The sequence below is a fragment of the Trachemys scripta genome, chromosome 7 (genome assembly GCF_013100865.1).
Source record: "Trachemys scripta elegans isolate TJP31775 chromosome 7, CAS_Tse_1.0, whole genome shotgun sequence".
NCBI lineage: Eukaryota > Metazoa > Chordata > Testudines > Emydidae > Trachemys > Trachemys scripta.
In genome coordinates this window covers 67,838,107-67,861,483 of record NC_048304.1, presented here as the reverse complement: position 1 = coordinate 67,861,483, position 23,377 = coordinate 67,838,107, and the positions used below count along the sequence as shown (strand labels likewise).

At 41.6% G+C, this 23,377-nt stretch overlaps 1 protein-coding gene across 2 annotated transcripts in view; it reads left to right on the top strand.

Moving 5' to 3' along the window:
• ZCCHC24 (zinc finger CCHC-type containing 24) overlaps nt 1–23,377 on the top strand; it is a 161,326-nt gene that overhangs the window by 34,483 nt on the left and 103,466 nt on the right. The window contains exon 3 of one of the 2 annotated variants that reach the window (XM_034775179.1): nt 7,286–9,665. The exons of the other annotated variant lie outside the window; for it this stretch is intronic. Coding sequence (XP_034631070.1) covers nt 7,286–7,462 — 177 coding nt within the window. The 3' untranslated portion in view covers nt 7,463–9,665. Of the gene's footprint in view, nt 1–7,285; nt 9,666–23,377 lie in introns of those variants that run through there. 2 annotated transcript variants of the gene reach the window in all.

The window sequence follows — 23,377 nt, the reverse complement described above, 5'->3', positions numbered from 1 at the left end:
ATCCCTAAAGACTGTTGTAAAATCATGGTTAACGTCACTTTTTTGGAGCATGTAGAAATAGGGTAATATACCTTTAAATAGTTTGTGAGCCATCTAGTGGCGCTCAATGTATTCTATGTTTTAGAAGCTCCCTGAAACCTGTAAGAGCAGTAGTGTGTATGCAGCTAGTCACTGCAGGTTTGTGTATATTTAGTCAACATGATTATTTGGGACCCAACTGTTTCCGTGTGGTTTCATCACATTGTAATTGTGCCAAGAGGACAACACTTTCAACTAAGCACGTTTTTCCATGTGCTCCTACACTTGCTCTGAACTAATTTTTTTAATCCAAGTAGCCAAAACAGTTAAATTTCCATTCCAGTCAGGCATTACTATTCTTTCAAATGCAAAACTCTCACTGATTTCAACAGGACTTTCAATCATAAGAATGACTATAGGATTGAGGGCAAAAGCATCACATCTCAATTTAATTTGGATCTCTGTAATTATATCTAACAATGGCAAACATTCAACATATTTAATTTAAAATGATAGGTACTGTGAGGAGTGAAATAATACACTTTTTTCTTTGTTCACGCATGGGCATATGCACACATATATAGAAAATTCTTGTCCTTGTCATCAAGGTCCTACACAATTCCACCCTAACCTACATCTCAGATCTTGTCTCTGACCTCACCCTCTACATCTTCCCCATCTACATGGGCCAGTAACAGCTATCATATAGATAAAATGGAATGATTTTCTAGTCAGATATCTCACAGCCCTGCAAGGCTAGAAGTGGGAGACAATACTCACTTTCCAACAGGAAAGATCCAGAAATATTGGAACGGAAAATCAGTCTGGGGGGATGGAGATGTGTAGAAAATCTATTTTAAGTCATTTTTAGAAGGTTTTATTGCTTCCTGTGTGTTATAGTTGTAGTCTCAATATTTTTTTTTAATCTACAATATTTGTAAAATGGCATTCCTCCCCAGAGATATATGTGGCCTATACAAAATACATGATGGCATGTTGTGATATAAATATCTTATTGGCATCCATTTGGGATAACCTGGGTAACTCACTCACTGCTTCACCACTGTTGATTTATGCAGCCACCCCAAACTCAAGCCAATGAAACCATAAAATCTCTTTACCACATCACACTATCATGTATTAAATGTACTGGTTTTGTGTGTACTTTTACATACTTACACACACACACAAGCATGCTATCCCAACTTCCAGGAAGTCACGAAATGCTTGCGCTTCTGGACTGTTTTAATTCCTTGGTGGGAGAGGAATGAGTGGATGCAGATTCAGGATAGTCTTTCCTAGGCTATATTTATAAAATGCATAGTTCCCTTTATTGCTTTGAGCAAGGGTGGATTAACAGCAAAGGCAACAACAAAGCTAACAGAGATGCAGTCCAATCTCAGGGCTCCAGCAAAACAGGTCTGTGTTCAAAACTTCCAGCCAAACCCCTTTTCTGTCTGCTGCTTCTGCCAAGCACTGATTCCAGCTGCTGGATCTCTGTGTTCCATCCCTACCCAAATGCCTGCAAGTCCTGTTGTAAGAATACATGCATGGTCTGTCAGTCAAACTTCATCCCACGTTTATGGCCTCAGCCATGTGGTTCTGAATGCTGGCCAAAGAGTTCTTCTGACCCCTTAGTCATTGCCAAGCTGTCTAGAATGGTCTTGTCAACAAAGAGGGAACCATTTGAACTCGTTTGAACTGGAAAGGAACTTGTATCATGGAGACAGTACGTAAGACACCCTGGAAAATATAGGTGGTGGTCTTAATTCCGCACTCATGTACCGTAATCATTAATCCCACTCAAGGAGAGTTGGAAGGTACATAAACTTGTGTTTGATATCTTCTACCACTTTGTCTATATTTTTGTGAATATATATGTACATCTACATAGATGATAGGTATATACATGCAGATATGTATATTTATGTAAATATACACACACATGTACCAGTATAGACACAGGCATAGTGGATAATAACATTTGCCTTCCTTTGCAAAGCATTTTGAGATCTATGGATGAAAATCACTATATCGGCATGATTCAAAGTCATTGCAACTAATAACAGGAGTATTTCCATGAGTTTTGAATCAGACCCTATAAAAGCTATATACATATTCAGGTCAATGGGAGTGACACTCAGCATATATGAATTGAGATGCCTAATTTCAGGCACTCAAATTTAAACATTTTTTCTGTATGGACTGACCCAGATATAGACCACATCAGTTATAAACTGAGCTTAATCCCATGCGTTCAGTCCATTACTTAGTCCACAAGCCCATGCTACCTCATGCTATTGAGCTGTCTCTCCTTGTGATCAGAGATCATGCTGGCTGCTCTACAGCAGAGTTGAGTTAGGAGGCAGCCCTCTGGTTGGGAGCTTGTAGTGACCCTAGGCCCGTAAGTGGTAACCCTGAGTGGTACTGCTCCCTACAACAGTCAACTGATCTGGAGCATGCCCAAGATTCAAAGGACCGAAGGACGTGTGGCTTTTGTTTTTTAACAGACACCAAAGGGCAGCCCTGGCTAGCTGTGATGGGGATGGTGAAGAATCTCTAATCTTTACAAAAAAGTGACAAGCCTTCAACCTAGGTGGTTGGCGTGTGTCAAGGCTCTTCATAAAAAGAAGAGAAACTTACTTTTGTTTTTAAGTGAAAGATGAGATCCTCCTTTACCTTTATAGTTCCCCAGAATCAGGTCAGGAGGTCAGAGACTGTGTGAGACCTTAAAACCAGCTTTAGGTCATGGAAACATCAGCTAATTTAAGGCTACACTCATCCACACACACCCTATTGAAATCCTAAACAATTACATAGACTCAAAGAATCACAGATATTTAAGGCCAGAGGGGACCATCTTGATCACCTAGTCTGACCTCCTGCACATTGCAGGCCACAGAATCTGACCCACCCACTCCAGTAATAGACCCCTAACCTCTGGCCAAGTTACTGAAATACATGTTGGCAATGCATTGGGGTATTTTTAAAGATGATCACAGAAGGATCTCCTTTTGACTTGGTGAATATATGTGTGGCTTACAAACAAATGCACACGTTCTTTCTGGCAAATCAGGGAGTGCAGCCCTGGGACTGTTATTCAGTCATGGGATTTGGGGATCAAGTACATTATCCCCATGATTCTGCTAACCCTCAAATGCAGAGCATGGGTTTTCAAACTAGCTGGCTTAACGCCCCCATCTTCTTGGGTTGGAGACCATATGTGTTGGCATTTGTTGTTACATAGGTCTGGATTTCACAAGCTGCAGTCCCCAGAATTTGAGAATCACATAGGATCTGGATCATGCAAGCTCTAGTTAGAAACAAATGGCATTTGAACCACCAGTCCACGTAGTATTTTACTTACATTGGGTAAGTGGACATTCTGTGATATACATTCTACAGGAAGACAACAGTCCAAATTCAGCGTTGGTGTAACACCACTGACTTCTTTAAGACCAGGGATGATTTTGGCCCAGTACATCTCTATCCAGAAAAGAGAGCGCTCTTCACCTGTACTTTATGGGAGTATATTAGCATTCTGGCCAAAATTAAAAAGGATTCTCCAGGTCTGATTCTCTCCTCCACACAAGTCTCTGCTAACCAACCTCTTTATCTTTCTGAGACTTACCTATGGAAAGCTGGGATATTTAAATGTCATACATGTGTTTGTATATAATGTGAAACAAATATCTGGTTTGTAACATAAAAAAGTAGCCCTGTTTTACATCATATAATATATGAGCGAGACAAGGTGGATGAGGTAATATTTTTCATTGGACCAACTTAATGATAGAAACAAACTTTTGAGCTTCACAGAGCACTTCTTCAGATCTGGAAAAGGTAAAAGAGCTCTGTGAAGCTCAAAAGCTTGTCTCTTCGACGAATAGACATTGGTCCAATAAAAGATATTACCTCACCCACCTGGTCTCTTTCATATCCGGGGACCAACATGGCTACAACAACACTGCAAACAACATATATGGTAAGAAAAAAGAACATACACTTTTAATAATGTGAATTAATTTGTTTTAATTGTATATGTTATGGACCAAATTCCCAGCTTGTATAAATCAGTGTAGCTTCACTGAGTTAAACAGAACCAAGCCAATTCACATCCGCCGAGGATCTGGCCTTATATCTTTAAAATATACTGTAAGCAACCATTTACATAAGACATTTTTTTTCCACATACGTACATCTCTGGAAGCAAAGATTAATTTGCAGATCGTGATCTTGAAAACACTTATGCACATGCTTAACTAAATACTGTGTTTACAATATCATGTCCTAGGTTTGTACATTTTAATGCACTGGAACAATATGCAGTTTTCAACCTTAAATTTCATTATTGCACATTAACGCTGTTCCACTTTATATCTCAATCATACTGTTTTTGTTTTAGGTGATTTGAAATTGGTTCAAGTTTTTTCACATGTACTTGAAAAAAGTAAATCTTAGTTTATTTGTTTTTTTCTCATAGGCTATGTTTAACTTTGCACTGTGAGTTTTAGAACTGTTTTCAGATTGTTACAAGTTTTGTTATGAAAACCTGCAGATGTCTTGCGTATAATAACTCAGTGCAGAGGTCTATGATTTTGTAACATCCCTTTCAACACTGGAAACTTAAGCTGGTTGAGGGTCTGAGATATCGAAGAACACTCACTGATGTCTACATTTTGAAATTCTGAATAACTTGTGTGTGTTGTGCCTTCAAACCATTTAGCAGCGCAACATGTAACTCAGACTTCTGTATGCAAGCAGAGAAGGGCCTATCATAGCCACATTTCATAGCACATTAGTCCAAACAGTCCATGCTTTCATAGTAAGCTTACAGAGTTTCAGTTTGAAAATTGTATCTGTAGCAGGGTCCTTGACATTTGGATTAAATGTTTGATATTATTTTGAGAAAGGATAATGGATCCTAATACAAGCAGATGAGAGTGACTACACAAAGAGAAAGAGAAAATAAAGAAATCTCCAGTAGACCCCTTTGATTTTATTATGCTACTTTCCTGTCTAACATACTTTTTGATTATGTGTATGAGTTCCAAAAAGTGCACAAAACCAGCTGAAAACAAACACTTCCTGATGTGCTGTCTCTCATATACCCACCTTACTTTCACTCTGCTATTGCTATGAACTTTCTTTGTTTTGGGAAATGGAATGTAAACAGACATTACAAAAGCAAATGGACTAAAAATAACATATGCAGCTATTGTAGAATTTTATTTTAGAATTCGACAACAGGTCATTCTAGCTCTTCCCTTGTTGGTTATGGTACCTTTTGACTGGAGTTTTAGCCTTACATTTTTGTCTCTTTTTAGTATACTATATTAGATTAGAGCAAGAGGCTACTTCACAAGCCCATAGTCACTGCCCCAGGATTTCCTTGGGGCTGGTACTGTGGCATCACCCTTCATGGAACTCCCATTCATGTCAGTGGAATAGTGAGTTCCATAATCACAATTTCATTTCAAAGCCTATTGCCCATTGACTGAGATCAAATGGGATGGAGAGAAATGGATGTCAGGAAAAGGACAGTAGGCCCTAATATATGCATCATATTTCAATTGAGTAAGAGCGTTATCATATGTTAATAAAATACCTGGTTACCATAAACATGCTGAATTAGATTTAAAAAAAATCATACACCACAGGCCAGATCCAAATCCCATTGAAGTCAAGGGGAAGATTGTCATTTACCTCAGTGAGCTATGGAGCAAGCCACAGGTGCATATCCATTGCACAATTCCTAACGCTGTTTACTAACAAAATTATATTTGCTCAGTGTGCAATAAATGTCTTAATAAACCTGAATTAAGTACCCAGCTAGGAACTTAAATGTAAGCATTCCCTCTGAAAGGCACAGGGTTTTATCTGGTAGAACTGAGAAGTATCTGTTTTCTCACTCTCCCATAAGGTGACCTATAGACAAAACAGGAGGAATATTAGGGCAATATTATTAATGTTTATAAGAGAGAGGTCTATATGAGCAAGGTGGAGTAGATCATGCCCTCCCACTGAAAAGCCTGTTGGATGGGGCTGGAAAGAAAAGCAACTCCTCCAAGCAGCCTGTTGTTTCATGATGGGGAGAAGGGTTGGGGGTTATTGAATTCATTCTCAGTATGAACTAATCTGTTTCAAATTAATCACAACAACATAAAACAAGCACCTTCTATGCAACACAGGCAGGATAAAACATAACACAAATAGCCTGCCAGCACCAGAGGAAAAAAATTCTATGGGCTTTTCACCAAATAAGCAGTGGTTTTCTATGTATTTGTATGGACAGGGTGATGTATTTTGGTTTACTTTCATATTTAAATAACTAAATTTTCAGACCTCAGTACTGATAGTGTATTGACTGTTTTTCAAGATCTCATCCTGTATCAGATCAAATTTCCACCAGAGCCTGACCCCTAACATAAAACATAAAAGAGCAGCAAAACTCCGTATGCTTTATAGCAAAAACGCATATACAGTAAATCCTGCGAAGAAAGTGGGTAGAAATTTTTGAGACAAAATGTTTTTCCATTAGAAATTGTAGTTTCATTGACATCGACATTTTAAATGTCAATGAAATTTTCCAACAGGAATTTTCCATGGGAAAATGGTGACTTCAACAACACTTTTCAATTTTCCAATTGGGATAGCAAAATGAAAAGTTTTTGTTTTTAAATTGATGTGGGAAGGGGTCACCCTTTTCATTTGGAAACAAAGTATCATTTTGACATGACAAATTGTTTTGTTTCAATTGAAAATGGCAACATTTTTGTTTTGATGGTTCAGATTTGAAACTTTCTGGAATTTTTCATTCATGAAATTTATCAGTATTTTGACACTGTTCTGATTCGGAATGGAAACTAATTTCAACATTTCTTATTGGATGAAAAATCCAGTTTTACCTACAAATAAAGAACCCCAACGAGGCTTGGGCTTGGTTCAGATTAGCGTCCTACAGCCTGGCTGTTTAAAAGGCGGTGTTGCCTTTTTAGGGGTGCCAGGTTTGTTCTCTCTCCCCTTTTCAGACTCACCACCCTTCCCAGAATCTCCCTTCTCTCTTCCCCTTCCCTAGTAACTCCCTGTACTGTGCACCCTGGTTTCCTCACTTCACCAGCTGTAGTGACTCTCCCCTTTCTTCCCTCCACTGTAGTATCTCCCATCTGCATGGTCCCTCTTTACTTCTTTCCCTATTGAGTGACATCACCAGGATTTCAAACCCCCCTCCGGAGCCTCCTTTCTTCCCTTATCTCTTCCCCTGCAGGCTGGAGCTGCTGCCAAAGCTGAGTGGATGGGGGCGGAATGGACTGGCGCCTGCTCTCCTTCCCTCCTCCTAATGCACAGAGCAGGGAGCTGGGAAACGGTAGGGAGAGAACAACAGGGAAGCAGCAGAGGAGGCAACACCCCTCTCCTTGTCAGCAGTGGGACCAGCAACTTCTAGTGGCTAGAGCTAACAGCTACTGCCCAAAACTTTTGTTTCCTTTCTGATTTGCCCAGGACAGTCTGGGAGATTCCGGGGACAGAGACAAAACCCAAACATTCCTCTCTTTCCAGTTATCATCCCATCCCAGTGGAAGTAGACATCAAAATAAATGAGTCAGTCATACCCCTCCCTCCTGTTGCCCTGTCCTCCCTAAGCAATTCAGACATTAAAGGTAATTCAATCAACCTTTTACCTCCTTCCTGATGTCCAATCTATTCAACTAGATTTTGAAATCAGAGGTAGACAAACACTCATCCACCACTCTCCTGATGTTCTGCCACTCCACCTGAATTGTGCCATTGGGAGCCACAGACAATCATTCCCATCTTGTTTGTCTGAAGCTGCACCACCCCGTCTGGATTATGCCATCAGAAGTAAAAGGAGCCACATATATTTGGATAACCACCACTTTAGCTGTAAAATCCCTATTAATGATGGACATCAAGCCCAATCCATTAAGTATGAGATGCATCATGTAATATATGCCATTAATGAAGTATTCCAGGTGATGCTGTCTGGAGTAGAGGTATTACCTGCGCAGTGCGCATTTGCTCACATGCCAGTCAGCCTTCTTGTAGTTACAGAGGGAGACTCAGGGATTAAAAGGTTTTTTTTAGAGATCATTGTGCATATTAGAAAATAAATTCTCTTGGCTGTGGCACTTCAAGGGCTTGTTTAATGTTCATAGTTTATAATCTTAAAAAGTCACAGTACATTTAAAAAAAATCCTGGTCATTAGTCTATGGAACAAGTTTGATTTAGCTGCAGTTTGCTTTTTGCACTGTGAAAATCACACTTTATAGCTTTAAATTAACAAGGTTCCATAGCAAAGAACTGATTGAAGGTTCCTTGGTGCAGCAGCACCACTCAGAGCATACTTTTGAAAAGGACAATGCCTCTGTAAACTTGCTGAAGTAGATCCTTGAAGACCTGTCGGCCCAGCCATGCTAATCTTCTTGTAAATCCAAGGGCAATAATTTCATGAGAGCAGCTCCTGTGCTTGCTCTGACTGATTTTCAACAGAGGCCATTCTTAATGCTTTGATCTGTCTTACTAAAATATTTGACGCCCTCTTAATAGTATTAAAAGAGTCACCTGTACCATATTTTTGCTTATATTATGGAGGGTCATTGTGCATAGAGAAGACTGAGTTCTAATTTGTACATAAAATAGGGATTCATCCTCTTTGTTTTGTATGAAAAATACAATGCATCCTCCCCAAACTTACAGCACTTACTCTTTGAGTACAGAATGAATTCTGTACAAATTTACAAGTCACTCTGTTAATTGGTTTGTGCTAATTAATTATCTGTCTTCCATCCAAGGATCTTACAAACATTAATTAATTAATGTAACATCACAGTACTCCTATGGGCGAGAGATGTATGGTTATCTTTATTTTACAGATAGGTAAACTGAGGCACAGAAAGGTTTAGTGATTTGTCCACTCACCAAATGAAAGAGCTGGGAATAGAATACTGATTCCAGTCCTGTGGCTTAACTGGATTATGTTTCCTGTTTGCATATTTAGTGAATGAAACTTTGGCAACAGGTCTGTCTGTATCTTCAAATTCCAGAAAGCAATGCTTAATATTCTCATAAACATCATTTCCTGTATCCCAAGTAGCAAAAGTACACTAAGCAAAGCTACTAATCAAGCTTAAATTATAATCATACTGAGCAGTTATATAATCTTTTCATTAGCCTTTAACACTAGGTACTGGAATCACAACTGAAATATTGTAGTTTAAAAAGCCATTACCAAGGTTCATAGGCCCAAAACTGGGCCTACCTTTTCTTCCCAGATCTAGTATTTCCTCCTATACTTCTTTCCCTCCTGCAGAAGAGAGAAGCTACAGTGTTCTTTTGGTAATTAAAGAAAAGAAGGGAAAGAATTTTATACTAGACAGTAATCAATGCCAGTTTAATAGCTAACACACCAGAAACTTGGGATGGAATACTGATTAATATGTTAGGGAGTTTTACCATTATTACTGAACATTCTGGAGGTAACTCATTCTTGATTTATGAATTGATTCTTAAGCTATGGTTCTTGATTTTCTATTAAACTGTTATGCACCTTTTGTTTCTAACTCACTTTCTGACTGTAACGAAATCTGAATAAGAGTTTGGCAAATTCTGCTGAGATCTTCATCTCCATTAAACAGAATTCAGTAGACTATAGACATTTTTTTTAAACACATTACAAGTTATAAAGAATAGCCATATTTTAACTAGATTTGGACCTTTGGATCTCAACTGGGTTCAGATCAGAATCAGAATTTTCCCCAGGTTCAGGGGCTTCAGATGCAAAGCATCAGTTTGAAGCCCACTGTTAATTTTAACCCATGTTGCAGGTGGACCTACAAAGAAATCGATGAAATTCAGCAATGGCCCAGCCAGTCAATATTGCCACTTTAGGATGTGTATCTACCCACTTATGCAGCAGTTCAAATGGTGCAATGTCAGGCAGCAAAGTAAGAGGCCCAAACTCAAGCCGAGATTCTGTCTTTCACTCTCACAAATATTTGTAGCATGGGTTTCTAATCCTGCCACAGCACAGGGAGATGGACTACCTGACCACGAGGTCCGTTCCAGCTCTACATTTCTGTGATTCTGTGATCTGCTCCGTTTGCTTCGCATGGGTAGGTGACAGTTGAAATGGTCATATAAAAGTCATATACATATTCCTGTCCCATGCAATCACTACATGGGTTGGGAAGATTGGTGAAACAGTCGGGCTGATTCTCAGTAATCATGTGCATCGATGCAAAGTGGGTGTAAAAATGCACCAATTTTGATTCGGTAGCATTTTACTCTCACTTTGCACTGTTGCAAATGACTACACAAGGCACAGGACAAAGGGAGAATCAGGCCCAGTGTTTTTCACTTTGCCTCACTATATGTTACATAGCATAGCTGTGTAATAGCTGCTTCATTTCAGCCCAGAGGTGGTTGCATGATTGTGATGAGTGAAGTGTTCTCTGTGTGCATGTATATAAAATAGCATGTCATGAGTTTTTAAAATTTGTTCAGCTTTTTGGAATCTGTGATTGAAAGGTTCTGTCTGGTTTTTGTTAGCATTATTATTGATATGCATGTCCTTGTTACGATGGACTGTAGTGGTTTCCTCTGCTCCCATTGGTACAGCTGCCCTGGATGCATGCACTATGCCGAGGTGCAGAAGATCCTTTGGAAATGCTTCCTTCTGAAATGCATAGTGTAAAGTGCTGTACAGGGTTGTTAGGCCTGAACCCCACACTGAGCTTTTCTCCAATATCTATCATTTGACCTTGTTTCTTTGGTGGGGCTTTTTGGTTTGGAGTTTGGGTTCCTTATTCTAGACCTGTTTCACCTTTTAAATCTGGAGTGAACTTTTTGTTCTTGCCTCTTTCTCCCTGTGCTTCAGCTTGTAGCTCAGTCCGAAGCACATCCTTGAAATCTTCCCCCCCCAAAACACACATGCTGATAGGATAGGTGTCTTTAGAAAATGGATCTCTCTTGATAAATGGCATAGTCAAAGGTGATGTGTTTGTTTGGGGGGAGGAACAGATGAATGTTGTATATCTGCAAGCATCAAAGTGGTTGACTAATCAAAAAAAGATAAGATATAACAAAAGACTAGAAGGATTGCACAGAAGGAATGTTTGCATAGCATCACATACAGGCCTGACTCAAAGCCCCTGTTTATATTACATTGCTGTTATTCAGTAACTAAGGTTATGGTGATTAGCAGTACTGTGACTATAAGGGCACTACTAAAACAGCCCATGCTGCTGCCCATTACACTTTTAATTGCACAAATCCACCCTATTAATGATACCCGTTGGTGTCATTAACATCCGACTCCTAAGCAGCAAGCCCTAGCCCTAGTCTGGCGAATTAGTTCCTTTCATACTGTACTGAATCTATTTCTTTAGGAGACAGGAGTTTGTAGCTACAGACTTGAAAGACAAACAAAAGCTTATGCCCAAATAAATTTGTTAGTCTCTAAGGTGCCACAAGTACTTCTCATTCCTTTTGCTGATACAGACCAACACGGCTACCACTCTGAGACTTGAAAGGTGCCGCTATTAATGTGAAATTGTGGCAAAGGCTTTTTAACAGTGACGATAATTAATAAATAATGTAATGATCTGCTTTGGAGGAATTTGGGGCACTGTATCCAAAACAAGCATAAATAGGAGCAGCTATGAGGACAATTAGCAGGACCTGCATCACTTTATGGCTAGGCTGAATTTGGCCCATACTGTTGTGACCGTGTTTGCTGACTAGATGGGGGTAGGGAGGGGATAAGGCAGTTTCTTCAGTGCTAAAAGACTTAATTCTCATCTGCTCTGGTCTGAGCTCCCATTCCTGATTCAGCACGCATGAGACTGCTAACAAAATCCAGATGTCAGACAAAAACCCAATAAGCTCTCCCACCCATCTGGTGGCTCAGGTTTCTTGGAGATTGAGGGGGGTGGAGAGAGAATCAGGAGAGATTCCTACAACAGCTGAAACTTTAGATTCCAGTATGTAAATAGTTTTCAAGGAGAAGGAGCAGCTGGGGGAGGGGGCGGAGGTAGGCTGCCAGCAAATCAAGCTTTCCCCATGAGGCAGAGGGAGAGGAAACAGAAGGGGTGATGGTTTTAGTTCATGTTATGAACCCTAATAGGCACAGAGTGCCCACTCCTTTTTTGTTACTCAGTTTCTCTTGGGAAAGGGAAGTTTGGAAGTGTTGTAGGTTGTTAGTTGCCAGAGTCCTGGAAAATTACAGTGAGCACCACAGATGGCAATTTTGAGTCAGAAATAAAGGAGCAACATGAAGTAAGCTAGTCCAACTATAAAACTGGCAGCTTGGCTCTTTTCTTCCTTCACTTTGCTGGTTGTGGGCCTGAATGCACGAACATGTTTTATACTCTACTTTATTTCATTCCTGGAATGTTTGAAACTGTCACATCTTAAGCGCAGCTGTAAGAAAAGTCCAAAAAAATGTTGTACCAAAACTCTGGGAATGGGGCAGGGGAGGAGAATGGGGGAATTTTCTTCCATTTTTTCAGGGGAGGGGCAGACAATGCAGAAAAATCCATTTTACTTTAGGCCACCACTTAACACAAAGGAAGTGGGAAAAGACACCTTTTAGGAGGGGGCAGCAACTTCACACATACAGTAGATGGGTAATTAAAACTGAAATCTTTGCTTTTGACTTTGTGCTGACGTTGGGATGGATTTCCAAAACAGGCTACAACAGAACTTTAAGATGCAGATCTTCATAGGTATACCTCCGGCACACGGGGCCTGATTCTTTATTTCAATGGAGCTCTACTCGCTGCAGAATCATGCCAAAAATTACTTTATGCTGCTTTTAGAGTCCCTGTACTCTGGAGCTAGTGAGAGGCTGATTCGTATCCTGATGCAACTGAAAGAAGTCTCAGGGCTGCTCAGAGTTCATCCTGGCTTCCCAGAGCCACCATTCTGACAGCTGAGAATAGCCAGAATGCAGCAGAGCTCTGACCAACCCGATGGCCTCTTACTGGGTGAGACTGGAAGAGAGGTTGGCAAAGTTGCTATGCCAGGTCTCTCCTAGCTGGAGAATCCTCCTCTACAAGGACGTTTCCCAGAAAACTGGGTAAGCCAGCCTTATGGTGCCTTTGCTTCAGGAGAAGAATTGTATGTATAGCGTCGTATTTTTTTGTGGTGTTTATTTTTTTTAGTGTGAGAAAACGCGGGTCAAAGAAATGCCCTTTGCACATGGCGTGGAAGATGTTTGATGTTCATGACAGTCCACAGTTCATTCCCCAGTCTTGACCAGCCCCCAGCTAAACTTAGTCTCCTCTACTAATGAGCTTTACCCTGCTGGTAGAAAGTGCCATGGTGCCTGAGGAGCAAAGCTGTTGAACACTGTGCTCTCCCATTTAGCTATGTTAGGCCCAGAGCCTTGAAGCTAAGGACCAAGACTTTGAACTTGATTCTGTGGGAAGCCAGTGTAAAGATCAGAGGCCAGGTCTGACCATGGTAGACCATGTCGCTGAGGAGATGCACTGCAGCATTCTGTAGTAGCTGGAGTTTCTGCGGGCTGATGGCTTCCTGCCCAGGTATATTACATTGCTGTAGTTCAGAGAGAACATAACAGTGTATAAGGCCAGGCCACTGACTGCCAGGATGGGACAGAGTTTCCTACCCCACTAGAGATGATAGAAAGTGAATGCTGCTATATGAGAGCTTAGGGTTGGGGAGAAATCCAGGAGCACTTTTAAAACTATGGACTTGAATTGACCAATGGGAGGGAGGGGGTGTACCTTCAACCAAAGGAGACTGCACTGGGGATGCAGTCTCTTCAAAGCGCTTTTCTCTGCCCACCAGCATCATCTCTGACTTGCTTGGATTTAGCTTCAACCAGCCGTTCTTCATCTGAGCTGGTAGTTTATGGTGAAAAAGAGGTAGATTTGTGTCTCATCTGCATATTGCTGGCACTTGAGTCCATGTTGTCTGACCGGTCTGTCTACTGGTTGCATGCTGATGTTAAATCTTTAGGGACTTTGCAAGTGATGGGGCTAGTGGCGGAGGTGCAATTTCCAGTCATTACTTGTTGGGTGTGTGACTCAGACCATTTTAGTATGTTCCCTTGAACCACTACCACCTCTCTCAGGAGGACCAGCAGTATCTCTTGAGTATCTCTCTCACAAGCACTTCTTGGGTGAATTCTCCTTCTGCTCCCAAACCTCCTCCCATGTACACCCCTTATATGTTTGGTTGTTGTGTAGGTTCAAGACCAGAAGCTGGTGGAGATAAGAGTGAGGGAAGTGTGAGGAATGAGGGGAGAAGGAGATGCTGAGAGAAAGCTGCTGCTGACCAATGGCTTAACACTGGTGTTAATTCTGTGTGTGCCTGAAGCCAGAAGATGCCGACGGGTCTGTATGTAACATTCATTCCCCAATAGTTACCCTCAATAAGGGCCCTACAAACTCCAATTTAAGTCAGCAGAAAGACCAATTGATTTCACCGGGAGTTGGATCTGACTTCGAGACAATTCTAGCTGGGTTAAGTAACTGAATTTGGATGTAGGCAGTAAAAAGTACCCTGTTGTAGGGCACCCAGAAACAAAGCCTCGTTGAGCTGACATTTGATTTAACCCCTTCATTGCTGCTGTGCTTCTGGATGAGCGATCAGGTAGATACATAGTATCATAGAACGCAGAGCTGGTATTAGGACACCTTCGTCAACACCCTTCTATCAACGCAGGTTTGTCCCAGACCGGTAGAGCTGAGAGAACAGCTTACTGCAAACAATGTATTCAGTGAATTCAGTCTCCTTCTCATGGAACAGCCGAGATCTGATTTTGATTGCCTCCATTTATTTGTTATTTGAAGAATAATAATTTTAGAATGGAGGGAGTCCAGCTCCCTGCCTAGGCTTTGGAGCCTGAGCCACAACTTCAAAGCACTGCCCAACACAGCTACGTGTAGAGCATGAGTTCGAGTGCACAAGCCCAAGTCCGTTGACCGGGACTGGGAAGCTCACTCCCGTGGGCTCTAAAATGCTGTTTAGACATACCCTAAATGTACTGCAAAGTAGGGGAAAAACCATGAATCGTATTACCAGATGGATGGCAACTCTTTCTCCTGGACCAGGGTATGGCCTGGGGGAGATGGTCTCCAGGTCAAGCCAAGGAGCTGGCAGAATTCAGCCTCTTTATATTGCTGACATGGGAACTTTTCTCAAGTGAATCTTAGATCTAGTGAATCTTAGATCTTTTGGGAGATGCTCCTGACATGTTGGGTATAACCTGAGGCAATACACAACTGACCTTGGGTAAAGTGATTACCCCAGGGGAAGTTTAGCCACCACAAATTCCACTTTCCCTGTCTTCTGTGTAGATTAAAAAACTCCACCACCACTCAGTTTTAACTTTTAAGTCATAACAGCTGCACTGGGGTTTGCATTTTAACAGCCTTCCTGTCTTCGACTCCTGCCAGAAAAAAGTGCTTATGCTGCAGTTTTCAAACTGCAGGCACGCAGTTTTCAACTAGTTCTTCATTTTAAATGGAATCGCAGGGCTAGGATTTCTGAAGTCTACTGCTCCATCACACTTGCTTCTCCTCCCTTTCTTCTACCTTCTACTGGTGTTACCTCAGAGCCTTTCCCACTGCTGGAGTTTTCACAAAGCTCTCTCTGTTCAGCCTTGATATGGTAGACTGACAGCTCTCGCAGGAGCTGCTCCATGGGATGGTGTATATAGGCACAGTTTTATTTAAGTCAATGAAGGTGCATCTGTTTACACCACATGAGGATCTTGCCCACAATAACTATTTGCATTACAAATAGAAAGAAAATTCCAGGTGACTCCTTCACTGAATGGGAAGGAAACACTATTTCACTAGGAGGGTGGTGAAGCACTGGAATGCGTTACCTAGGGAGGTAGTGGAGTCTCCTTCCTTGGAGGTTTTTAAGGCCCGGCTTGACAAAGCCCTGGCTGGGATGCTTTAGTTGGGAATTGGTCCTGCTTTGAGCAGGGGGTTGGACTAGATGACCTCCTGAGGTCCCTTCCAACCCTGATATTCTATGATTCTATGTTTTGCCTTTTTTTTTTTTATTGTGGTTTAGCCATTACCCAGCTTCACCACCACACAGAGGGCTACATCCTAGTGGTGCTGTATGTATATAGTTGGTGAAGTGCTTTGCGATTGCATGTGGAAAGCGCTGTATAAATGTAACATATGAATACTACTTCTATGAAACAAGCCTCCTACAAAATTGTGCAACTAATACATTAATCTTATATCAGTTAAAAATGGCTACTTAAAATCAATTTTATTTTATTTTTTGGGTGGGGCATAAGCCTTATTTTATCTTGTGCATTCTCACCCATTGCTACATGAAGCATAGCCATGGCAACACCGTTGTGGCTGACACCAGGGATCAAAATGTGGACCTCCACAGCTAAAAAAGCATAAATTGCTACAGCTTGAGCTAAAGCGCCAGACTCCTAACCTGAGAGCTGTAACTGACTTGTATTTTCTGTTGTTGAGACCCAGAGAAGGATGTCTAACGCATACTGAGTGCATTACAGGAGCAGGGTCAGTGATTGATGCTCTATCCCTTTTCAGACGTTTCCCCACCCGTTCTGTTTGTGATTTATATTTTACTTAAGTGGAGGTGGCAGGCTCAGTGTGAATTAATTGAGAGAATTTTCTCTAGCCAGTAGTCTGCTAACAGGACTGGTTTGTGCCTTATTGTGGCTGCTGCTCAGTATTATCTTTCCATAGGAAGCTAATGATTCAACCAGCCAACCAAATTCGGTGATGAATCCCGGTCACTTGCCACCTGAGGCATGTTGTGTATATGCCAAGAAGTGGTGAAATAAAGAAAAAATGTTATCTCAACACTAAAATTTTCTGAACAGTGTTAAACTTCTGCTTTAGGATTTGTTACCTCCCCCCCCCCAAACTTCTTTAGAGAGCAAGAAAGGCACCCATTACATCCAGTTCTGGTCTATGTATGACTCAGGGAATGGTTCATATTTGTCATCATTGACAAATCCTAAAATTGCCTGTTATTGCCTCTTTAACAGATCCTGTATCTTAAAGTTATGATGAGGAAGGTTCAAAGGTGTTCTGGCTCTTTTCTTTTCAAAAGGTGTGAATGTTAAGTTGTGATTTACAGTAACATCAGTAAACCTCTTTGCACTCCATTATTTAAAATGCTGCTAACCTGCCCTTGGTGATAGGACTCGGGCTTAGATAAGGCGTTAGTAAAAATATATCCCTGTAAGGTATGATCAGGAGAGCCAGTGAAAAAATGCATTTTCCACAAAAGAATTTGAATGAAACAAAACACTTTTTATTTTGTTCAACATATTTCATGGAATTTTTCCAGTGTCAATGACAGTAATAAAAACTGATATTTGTATTTCCTCTGGATTTGAATCAAAATGAACATCTTCTGTTTAAATGGAACCAAAAAAAATTGTTTTTATTAATTTCAGTGAACACTTGAAAATTTAGAAGGAAACAAAAATTTCCGCTAAAATGTTTTGTTTATTTTGAAAAGTCATTGTTTGTTAAAAAAATCTTTTTAGATGAAAACATTTCAATTGGCTCTAAAGATCAGCTAATATGGCTTCGTTCTCGTGATGTAATGCTCGTAACTTGATAGGCCAAAGAAGAGTGTTGGTGGGTTGAGTTTCTCTGGAATTAGAATTCTCTCTCCCCCCCCCCCCCCCCCCCCCCCCCCCCCCCCCTTGCTAATGCAATTTCAATCAAGTTGGGTAGACTTAGGGGGAAATCTTGGCCCCACTGAAGTCAAAGGCAAAGCTCCCTTAGGATTTCCTAAGGCCTGATCCTGCAAACACTTACACACCTGAGTAACTTCAATCACATGAGTAGCCTCAATGAACTAAATGTCAACACACACTGGTGTTATTTTTCTAATTTGCATCTGGTCTCTAAAATACCTAACACAAACCTAACATTCCTTTCAACTTTGTATCTTAATGAATGGTAGTTTAAAGGGATTAAAAAGCTCTGAGGAGTGGGCATCGGGGAGTGGTTACAACAATTGTATTTTGGGCATTGCTCCTCTTTTCCATCCCCCTTTTGGTTACAAAGTGCTATTTGATGGCTCTCCCTTCTTATTGCTCCTCCCACTTCCCAGCTTCTCTTTTTACTAACACTGTTCTACCATACAGAAAAATGCCAAGAGAAAGAGTAAAGAAGAAATCTCAGAAAGAGCCCACCTGGAGCTCAACTGCAAGGAAGAAGTATAACTCAATTCAGTGCTTGGCAAGAACCATTACAAACTAGATATCTCCTCCCAGCATGAATCTGGATGCGTGATCTGTGGAAGCCTTTTGCTCCTGGAGTTTTTTCTCACCCCTCATTCAAGTCAGCTCTTCAACCTTTAGTTGCTAGCCCAATCCAGGTGAAGAAAGTTATACTATCTTAGAACCTTAGGTTCTTTGGGTGTGGTTAAGCCTGAAGCCTCTACAGGGATTCCTCTCACAATCTCCCCTTCCTGGAGAACTAACCCTTTGCGCCCAAAGTAGTCATGGACTCTGGAGTCATGACTTCAGCAATTGTGTGTGGGATTACAACTCCCTATGGTGTGTCACTGATAATGCCAGTCTCAGGGGTGGGAGGCACATTTTGGGAATTCCTGCCTTCAGGACACTGGTCAGTGGTGGTATGTGCTCTCCCCATCAACCTACAAAAAGGCAAGTGTCAGCAAACGGGAGGACGACCGACAGTAGCTAGCCCCTGACAAAGCTATTCAGTTCTGTTTGGCTCTCTCTGTGAGCTATGTACCTTTAGAGGAAGGACAGCTCTTGGGCAGCTATGCTTGGTCTTCAGAAACTCTTGCCTGGAGAAAGGAGTCTGAAGCCTTAGATATTTCCTTACCTAGGAGTGCGCTTACTTGGTTTTCCCCTACAATAACTGGTTTGCAAAGGGATGGTTGATGAAAGCATTTGCAGTTATGTGCCATCACCTGGCTCTTGTTCTGTTCACTCTCCAGGCAGGCAGAGACAAGATCATCCAGATTCTTGATTAGGAGCAGACCCCAGTGAAACAGATCCACACTGACAGGGAGACTCCCAAGGATCCTGTGGTCTGGGAGCATGGGGTATTGGGTCAGATAGGAGATTGTAAATCACCTCCATCTCATCCTGACCTGTCTTTTTCAGTGTTCTCATCAGTAGGGGAACATCATATACACCACTTGTCTTTCCTTCTTTTCCTGGATGGCCTGTCTCTGTCTGCCTAGAGAGTGAAAGGGTCAAGTGAATAGCTAACTAGTTTTCCTAGAAGTGGCAGCTCTTAACAAACTATATACCTGTCCCAGAGGGCTCATTTTTTTCAGGGTGCTCTGACCATCTCTTCTTGTGGAAGAAGGCTGAATACTGAGGTCATTTGCTGCAGGGCAGCCATGTTTTATCTATTTAAAGCTTTGTTTCTGATCACAAGACGGGCCTCTTTCCCATCTTCCCTTTACAATCAGATCCTCCTGAAATGCAGTAGCATTTGCCAGATGCACTGTACAAGCAGCTGGGTATGATAAATCCCTTTCCTTATGTGGTTTTCTGCTCTTCCCACACCCTGTGTCTCTTCCCTTCTTCCTTCATAGTGGGGTGTCACTGAGGGAGTATTTTTCTGTATTATTTTTCTGGAGTTGAGGCTGCTGGGGGAGTACTCAGTTTGTAGGGCATTGGGTGGAGCATAACCTAATGTAAACCGGAGTGACTGACAAGTCTTTTGCTCCCTGGAAGGAGGAGTCATAGCAGCACTCTGTAAGTAACAGGAAAGATGGAGAAGAGGAGAAAACAACAGCAACAAAATTCACCAGTAAGTTACTCACCGTCTTTGGAGAAAACTACTCCAAGTCTCTTTTGAAACCCTGTCTCTCCTGTGGCTCAACAATTTGCTTATGGCTTGTGGAACTGGACCCTCGTGTGCAGCTGTAGGCTCCCCTGCTGCTGAACTTTTCAAAAGCTACAGCAGCCCTTCTGTTTTGTAGGCTAAATACATTTATTAGCCATCTTTATAAAATACAGTCTCTGTCTGTCTCTCCCCTTCTCCCCGCTCCAAAGTAATCTCCTACAGTATTTAAGATCTGCGCCACTTCCTGTTTTGATGATCCACCCTCAGAAGTTAACGGAACCGGAGCACGTCTAGAGAGCTCGGAGGAGGGAGGGAGAAATACAGTCCCTCACCAGACCATTCCATCAGTGAGTTAGTAGGACTTTAAAATAATTCTGGGTCCTCAGCTCTCAATGAAGTGGACCGTAGGCATCTTCCGCTCCTCCCCTTAGTTTGCAGGTGTTCTGCCAGCAACAAAGCAGATGGGAGATGACTTCTGTGCTGGAGATAGGAGTCTTAGAATAAGATTGCACTACAGAGAATTGTTGAAGTCTTTGGTGCCCTGTATAGTGGGAACAGTATTTCAGGCTATTTGGCAAAACTATGTCACCAGGTTCATTAACTTGTGATTAAACTACGCAGTGCTCATGTGCTTTTACAACAACAAAAAAGATGATTTCATTATGATTTACCTGCCTTTAATGACATGTTTCTATATTTTGTTACTCTCTGGAATATTAAATATCAGAAACAGAGTAGGCGGAGTTCCTTCTTAGTCCACTTAAAATAAATAAGTGTCCTAAGAAAATATAATTGTTTCTATAGCACACATTTTCATAAATCTTGCATGATTTTTGACTGTTAGGATTAGGATCAGTCATTGTTAAAGTAAACAAAAACTTTAACAGCCTTATGACATCAGAATTTCAACTCTAACTGCACTATCTTACAGCCCAGGTCTGTTTATAACTTCCAGTGACAGGCCCAAGTGGTTAAAATCTAAATTAAGAAAATAGACGACACCCAAGGAAAGTGAGGGGAGGGGGGAAGGGAGGCGGAAAAGGCCAGGGATGGGGTGGGGAGAGAGCATATTGACTAAACTTCCTTAAAAAGGAAATCAAAAGTTAAGAGTAAGAGAGGGGTTTCCTGCCAGCTGTGGCGAGTTATATAAAGGGGATGTAGCCTTCCTTGCAGTTTGCTGATCTAAGAGTCAGAGAACTTCCCTTTGGTCTAGTTCGCCAGCTGAGATTGACCTGCATACAAATTTGACCTATCTCCCTGTGAGGTACTTCAGTGCAAAACACAAAATTTCAGTGGAAGTCAAATTTGACTATAAAACTTTTGTTGATATTGAAAAAAAGTGATTGGGATCTGATAGTGCTCGCTGGTGGCCTGGGTGCAATAAGATGATGGTCTCAGTCCAGTCCTAGTGGGCAGCATGTCCCCATCACAGATGCCATTGTCATGACTGGCACAAACTGATACCCTGATTGGCAGCCTCAGTAGAGAGCCAAGTATGGATCTGGGGCACAGAGACCTCGCACTTATAAGGGTTGTCCAGCCAAGCCAACAGGCCGGTGTGGGGAAGTTTGCACTATCACAGCCTGTGCTGTACCTGTTATGTGGATCAAGAGAGAGCTTTACATCATTCCTGCACATACCAGTCTCTAAGTGGCAGCACTGCTGGGTATCATGTTACATTGTTGGAGGATGAAGGATTGATGCTATCACCTCTTTCTAGGAGGTATATCTGAAATCTCAGGTACATTAGAAATGAGGTCTGAGCATAGCAGCAGCACTACCAGGAAGGTGGACTCCTAAGTGCACTGGATATTTTGGGATAGCAGTGGGTGTCCAAAAGGATGGGTATGTTCGATATTTGGCCATCTAGTTTCAGTTATCACTGGAAAGGAAATCCACTTGGGTCACACATAACAGTGTGACAGGCCCATTGAAACAATCTCTCCATCAAAACAATGCTAGCTCAACCAGTACATCCCTCCCGTACTTGTGGCATCCAGCCACAGGGCTTGATGGCAAGAATGAGTCTCATAGCAGCTGAGAGAAGAGATTGTGAAAGACATAACTGTGTTCTGTTTAGTCCATCAAAGGCAAATCTTATTTGTTACTGGCTTGGAGAAACTCTGCAGCTTTTTATCAAGATCTAATGAAAAACATGGAGGTAACTGAGTGCCACATTGGGAAACTGAAGGAAACTAAGGATCACACATAATTTGTATCCTGTTGCAGGGAAACTCCTCGTTATATGGAAGTGCACCCTAGGAAGACTATTATGATGATTATTTATTTGTATTACAGTAGCACTTAGAGTCCCGAACTAAGATCTAGGATCCATTGTACTAAACACCATCAATATACATACTAATGAAAGTCCTGGCCCCAAAGAGTTTATAAACAAAATAAACTAGACAAATAAAGGACGGGAGAGCAGATCCCTATTTTACATAATAGGAACAGACACAGAAATTAAATACTTGCCCAGGATACCGCAGGACATCTGCAACAAAGCCAAGGGATTGAACCCAGATCTCAGGAGTTCTAGTCTTAGCCTTAACTACAAGATCATCCTTCCCATTGACAGATCCCTGTCAACAATGCTTTAGCTAGCTACTTGAATCAGAGTGGAACATTACATCCTTGGATCTATGTGGGCTGTCCCTCTGTTGAGGAGATCTGCAGGCCACAGAATAGAACTCCTTCTGGCTGCCTTTAGCCCTCTAACTGCTCTTTGAATTCCAGTCACATATCAAAGCGTAGATAGTTTGGTTTTACTGTGTGAGTTATACACCTAAGGAAGATAATCCCATTTACTATTCAGTGAAGATAGTTCCAGTTGTGTCCCATTCAGCTATTGTTTCTTGCAATGTCACATATTTGCCATAGTAATACAACAGAGACATTGTGTGGGGCCTCTCTGATTTAGCTGTAGTGTGCAATATGCTAAGGCATTTCAGTCACAAAGAGCATCCTTTTTTTTTACAAGAAGGCGGTAATGTGCCCTTAGAAGCCGGCCACATCACGTGAAACAGAGCCGTGTTTGTTCTGACTCATGGACTTTGCATGGGCATCTTTCTAGCACAGTCAGAAATATATTCCTTGGCTCTCCCAGTTTGCCCTGAGGTGGTATAGTGCCCCACACATTCTTCCTAGGGAGCACATGCTTTTCAAAACTGTAGCCAGCTCCTCCTTGGGAAATACTAGTGCCCAGGGAACTTCAGTTTACCCTGTTGCTACTGGCTACAAGTCCTAGCTATAAAATATATACTGGAAACAGCATGGGCTTTTTGTGTTGTTTTATTAATGTAAAGATTGGACTGTGTTTCTGCAGTTCACTCAAGACGGTCATCTTTGTTTGCTGCTTTGAGAACTCCAAGGGGAAGAGGCCTTTAAAGGGAATCACATTAGATTGCAGCAGTTTGTTATAGCAGTCTCCTAACAGGAGCAGAACATGGGTTTCAGAAACTGACAGTGAAGTTATGGACAAATTGCTGTCAGTCCCTGAAGAACTGAAGAAAAT